General features: G+C 37.0%; 1 protein-coding gene across 1 annotated transcript; it reads left to right on the top strand.

Moving 5' to 3' along the window:
• The first annotated feature begins 438 nt into the window (after window positions 1-438).
• LOC131633090 (uncharacterized) lies at window positions 439-786 on the top strand. The gene has a single exon (XM_058903805.1). It carries the CDS (start codon window positions 439-441, stop codon window positions 784-786), a length of 348 nt encoding a protein of 115 aa, XP_058759788.1.
• Window positions 787-6,403: the final 5,617 nt, after the last annotated feature.

The raw sequence follows: 6,403 nt of genomic DNA, 5'->3' as shown, positions 1-6,403 counted from the left end.
TTACTTTAACTTTATAAGAAAATAGTTTAGTGTTACATTGCTAATTTGTATTTTAAACTTATAAGAAACTTTTTTTTTATAGAAAATTCACTAAACAATTATAAGGATTTGAAGGATATAACATTATAGACATTTTCAAATCAAGTTAGACCTTAAAGACTTCAAAAGGAATGCGATTTGAAAGACTTTAAACTAAAAATAAGAAGAAAAAAAAGAATGTAACTTATTTTATATTTTACATTGAGAATGTGCTTGATGGAGGTAAACACCATGATCTTCCCCATATTCCCCACCTCAACCCCTTTTTCTTACTAACCGCCAAAACTGACCCTCACACACATCATGCCCCCCTTTTATCTCTTTTCATTATTTATAATAACAATTTCCAAAGCACTCTTTCCTCTCACCAATCTTACTTTCTTTGTTTTCTTGATCATCATGGCTTCCTTCAACTCAAGAAAAGGAGCAATCTCTCTAAGTTCAAAAGACATAGCTGATACAGCTTCATGGTATTGTTCTATTGTTCTTGTAGCACTTATAGTTCTATGTATATTTCAAGACACCTCTATGATTCATCAAAATCATGAGAACAACCTCGTATTGTACAAACGACCATATTGTGATGAAATCTATGTGGTTGGTGAAGGTGAGACACTTCATACAATTAGTGATAAGTGTGATGACCCTTTTATTGTTGAGAATAATCCTCATATACATGACCCTGATGATGTTTTTCCTGGCTTAGTTATCAAGATTACACCTTCTCATCATTATAGCTATAATTAGTTTTTTATGTTTTGTGTACTTGATTTCTAGGAATTTGCTTCTTGTACCATATTACATGTAACATATGTGGATTGTTGTTAGCTTAGAAGTGATATTAAGTATTAACCTTTGATTTCTAGCATCGATCAACATCACCCTTTATTTCTTTGCCTCTCTTGATACTTGTAATAAGGAGATGAATTTACTTTTAAGTTAATGAAGTGAAAAGTTCATTAAAATAAAGTTTCTAGATTTCAATCAAAATATGCTTGAAATTTTTTAATTGGTTCTTAGATATTTTTTTTAAATAGCAAAACAGGACTCATATATAAGTAAAAAAAAATTATAAAAATAGCTAAGAACATATAATCGCGCAAGAACAATAAATCTGCTACACAACTAACGCCTATCAAACCAACTGATGAGTCGGCGATCATGAATCCTCGTATACAATTTGTTTTCGAAGAGAGTAAGTTTGAGAGATATAGATACGATCACCTGCATAAAATAAAAAATTTAAAAGTATTTCACTCTTCGTCAACTAGATAAACGACAAAACTCATTACATAAATTTAGAATTACTTTCTTGTCAAATTAATAATAATAATAATGAAGAGATTTGATAATTCATTGATGAATATATATATTAAAATATTTTCAGACAACATCAATTGTATCACACAAAATGACCTTGAGGTCTAGTGTTAGACAATTTTGATCATATTCATTCATATCTTACCATCAAAATTTAAATTTTCAGAATTTTAAAACTTTTTATACTGAAAAATCTTACTTTTAAAGGACATTCAAATATGTATTTTAAACAACACCCAATACTTATTTACAAAATAAACTGAGACTATCTTATGGTAGATAGTATACTATTAGATAAAGTTGTTTTTATATGCCTAAAGAGTTGGTAAGTGGAGTAAACTACTTAAAGGCAAATCTTAGTTGTCAAGTATATTTTTATGCAATACGCCAAGTAAAACAAGTTTATCTTTGTTAATTAACTTTATTAAACACTTGAGATAACAGTAGTGAAGGGGAAAAAACGAGAGGAAGTTGTCTTTCTTTTGTTTATTCTTCTTCTTTTTATCAGTTTTCTTTCTTTCTTTTTTATAAAGCTATGGTACAAATCAACTTTTACGTCTCTACTAATAATAGTTTATGTGTTGAGTAAGTTTTAGTTGTTAAATTTTTCATAATTTGATTTTTGAGTAAGTTTTAGTTGTTAAATTTTTCATAATTTGATTTTTGAGTAAATTTTAATAGGATATTTGTAAGTTTCAATAGATGATTGTTAAATTTCATTTGTTACTTAAACTTGTTTGTTTGTTGCAATAATTATTGATCTTATCGGTTAATCAAAATCTGAAAATGGACCAGTAATGTCGCGTACAATGCTGGTGATGGAGAGGAAGGGGTGTACTTATAAGGCACTCTAATGCTAAAGTTAGTAGGAGCACATACATGTTTGAGTGTTTTTTAAGGTTTGAATTGAATTACGTGACCCTCTCAAATGAGAGGTTTTTTTTATAATGCCTCCAACGCTTAGCCATTGGTCCATATTTTAAGTTGGATCGGGGAGCCAGACCCAAAATATGTGAATGTTAGGAATCTAAGCGTAAAACTAGGAATCCTATAAGGTTGTCCGAAACTAGCCGTTGGGGCGGACAGATACGTACTTTTAGGAAGCGATGGTGTCCATCGAACAGGTGACCATTTGTCCCCGACTGTAGGGCAGAATTGATGTCTTGAGGTTGGCGCAGGTGGAGGCCTGGCCGAGGACATGGATGGGTTGTTGGCCTTCTGGCCAAGTAAGGATATGTCCCCAACAAGGGGTAGGAGGAAAGTGCTTCTCTTTGTCCTCAACTGGTTAGGTCAAGACTGTTGGGTCGTTCTGGGTGCAGAAATGGATTGGGACATATCTAGCTATTGGCCTAGTCCAGAACAGAAGTCTCCCGAGTCGTTGCTTTCGAGCATGGGAATAATGACTTAAGAACGATATGTGATCCGGGGAGGAGTTGTATGCACAATTGGTGCCCGTTGCTGGAGACGGTGACGTCTCGTGGTTCCTCCAAGGAGGGATGTGATCGGTCACCATTTCTATTAAGTTTCTGTCATTCATCCGACACAAATTCATCATTTCGGTAACACATTTGGTTGTTGTTATTGCTTTTAAGTTAAGTTTATCATGTTTATTAATTTATGGTATTCATTGCATTTTGTTTAGAGTTTATGTTAAAAGATCCTTTTTATGCCTTCGTTTGGTAGTGTTAGTGTTTCAGGTTGATGCGTGTGATCATAAGAAATAATGGTCAGACTTTGGGGACTCTGGAAGGCTGAGAGATGGAAGTTTTTGAAGAATCTGGAGGTCAACACGGGCCCCGTGTGCATCAACACGGCCCGTGTTCAAAAGCTTCAGGAATGCATGAAAAATGCTGAAGTCAGTGGATCAACACGGGCACCCGTGTGAATCAACACGGCCCGTGTTGATGAGCCTAATGCAAAACTCAAAGCCACATGAGTCAGAAATTCAACACGGGCACCCGTGTGAATCAACACGGCCCGTGTAGATGGATGCGGATAGAAACTTCACTTTTTGATCTGTTTTACTCTGTCTTGTAATGTTTTTATTTATTATTGTGTTTTCTTTGAATACTATGAGTAGCTAAACCCCCCAATGCTAGGGGGTGGCTCTGATTTTACTTTGTAATGACTCTGAGTTTCTAATTACAATAACTAACATGTTTTCTCGTTGTTAATTTATTCTCTTGATGTTTTTAATGCTTTTCCTTTCGGACAAATTGGAATTGATGTATGATTATCATTTAGGTTAGACCACCATTGATAATGCTTTCATGAGAATATGCTATAATAGATATTACCTAGGACTAGGAATACCTTATATCAACCGGATATTCTTGATAACTTAATTGCTTGATTTCATCGTAAATTTCTAAGGACTTAGGGTGTAGGATGAAGGATCAAAGGTTTTTTCACTAAGGACATAGGATCAAACAACCTTAAGAACCGGTAATTGATTATTGAAAATAAGTTGTTGCAATAGAAATTCCAGAGTTGTTATAGAGTCAATCATCCATTATCCCTAGCATGTTACTTATATTTGTTAAAAAGTCAATTTCATTTACTGCTTATTCTACTTTTCGCTAAGTGATAATCACCAAAAAAAACCCAATTGAAGTTTTTGTTTAATTGAACCTTGAATTGAACTCATTATTCCTACGCAGTCCCTGAGATCGATATTCGGAGAATTTTTCCTATTATTACTATATTGGCAGATTAGTACACTTGCTAATTTACCGACCAGGATGCATGCGAGGATCCTTATCGTCGCCTCATGCGGCCGGCTAGCGTGGAGTCGAATAGTTGATATGACTCAAAGGGGTGACGTTACACACGTGAAACGATCCACGCGTTGCATTAAATGTGTAATGATGGCTAGGGTAGGCGTGCTGGTGTCCCACGTCTTCCTAGGTAGGCGCGTGTCCGCTTACGCGTTTCTAGCACTTCTTATAAATAGGAGGGACCAATGTTCAGTTTTACTTTTGCTTCTCTCTCTTCTCAACTTTCCCTGCTCGCAGTCTCCACGCGTCGTCGCTTACCGCCGTCTTCCGCTGTTTGAAGTTGCTCGACCACCGTACAACCTTCATCTATCACGTAAGTTCTTCATCCCTCTCTACTTTGCGTAGGATTTATCCTTGTTTTTATTTAGAGGTGCATGCAGCTAGGACACAATTGTATAGAATCGACGCTTTTTTGGAGAGTGTTGGTGTCTGACGGTGGTTCTGCCACATTTAAACGTCGGCGCCGACGAGGGCGTGTAGGAGACTTAGAATTTTTGACATTTCTGGCTGTTCGGGCGTCATAGTTATGGCAGGTGAACTTGCAATAGGTGAGGTACATGAGTTTCCCGATGGACGTTGGCTGTAATCTGGGTTTGTACGACGGACCGTATGAGTTTTCCGGTGGGTGTTCATTTGAAATTTAAATCCAGAAGTCTGGGAGATCCTTCCCTACAAGGGTCTAGGGTTTTGCCTTTTGTGGGGGAGCTAAACCCTCTCGAGGAGGATTTTGTTGATTTCCCCGTATCTTTGTCTGTTGTATGAGTAAGGGCTTTGGTCGAGGACATTGTCCTCGTGCCTTTACGCGCCCTTTCACTTGATTAATGGTGGAAGGGTGGATTTGATTTCGAAGTGAATTCACTTTTTTCCATTGCTTTTCAGGTACATATGGCTAGTAATGTTGAGGATGAAACCATGAGTGATACCAGTCGTAGTTTCGAGGAAGGTAGCTCGACCGATCAGAACATTCCCGAGCAGGATGCGCTTGAGAAAAGTGTTTGACCAAGATGTGTCAAGGGGGCTTCTTGACGGCCGTCTCGCAGCACCAACAATGCCGCCCGTCATGGCTTAGGCTGTCGGCCGTCAAGCATAGTTTCTATTCATTTCTCTTGTTTTCTATTAATTTTCAGAATGCATAGAGTCTTGACCAACTAACATTTTGATATATTGATTTCCATAATACGACGGCAATTTCAACCACAACAGCAATTAAAGAAAACAGTATCCCAACTACATGTTATTCATGGTAGATTCTCTATTTCCAGCAACGATTAACACAAGATAATGCAATAATCCACACACCCAATTCCCCACATACAATTGTTCATAAGCCCCATTATAGGAAGAGAATCCTACCCTTACGTTATCAATTGAAGCAACTCAATGGGTCTCCGATTGCACTTCCGATTAGGCACCATGAATGGAAATCTCTAAGCTTATTCCTCTTGGCTTGCCTCCTTCTCTTCAAACTTTTTTTTCTCCAAATGACAACACTACACTTCATATCTCTAAAATCCTAATTTTATCATTCTAATTGGGCTTAGATTTTAACACCTCTTCTTCACAACCAATTTAGGCCCAATAAGTCTAATAACTCAAAATAACCAATATATCACTTTAAATAATATTCCAACGATATAATAAATTTCGACCTGTAAATAATATTATTCTTAATATTATTCTTCGACCATCCAACTAAAAATCCGAATTTTACTTAATAAATCAAATACGCTTCTTAAAATAACACCGACAATCCAAATTCGATCATATCCAATCTTTAAATCCTTCGATAATTTAATTAACCAATTTAATTAAATTCGGGGCGTTACATTTGGTGCCTAGTTTGGCGACGAATCCTTGAAAGTTCTTATTTTTGAATTCTGTTCCGCCGACGGTCACGATGACTTTAGGGATGCCGAAGCGGGCAAGGATGTTTCGCTTGTACAAGCGGAGGATGTTTTGAGTTGTGATTTTGGCCAGGGCCTCCGCTTCTATCCACTTGGTAAAGTAGTCTACTCCTACTATAAGGTACTTGTTTTGGTTGGATCCTACCACAAGTGGTTAGAGGATGTACATGAGGACGACATGGTCTTGAGCTCGTTGGGCAGTGCCAAGTGCATATCCCCGTGGCATTGGCATTTTTCGCACTTATTCACGTGTTACTTTGCGTCGAGCTGCATGTTCGTCCGATAATATCCTACTCATAAGGGCCTTTCTAGACATGGGTCTACCCCGAGGTGTTAGGCGTTGACGCCTTCATGAATTTCACG

The sequence above is a fragment of the Vicia villosa genome, unplaced genomic scaffold, assembly GCF_029867415.1.
Source record: "Vicia villosa cultivar HV-30 ecotype Madison, WI unplaced genomic scaffold, Vvil1.0 ctg.001069F_1_1, whole genome shotgun sequence".
Taxonomy (NCBI): Eukaryota; Viridiplantae; Streptophyta; class Magnoliopsida; order Fabales; family Fabaceae; genus Vicia; species Vicia villosa.
Note: the sequence above shows the minus strand (reverse complement) of the source record. Positions and strands in the feature narration are given on the sequence as shown.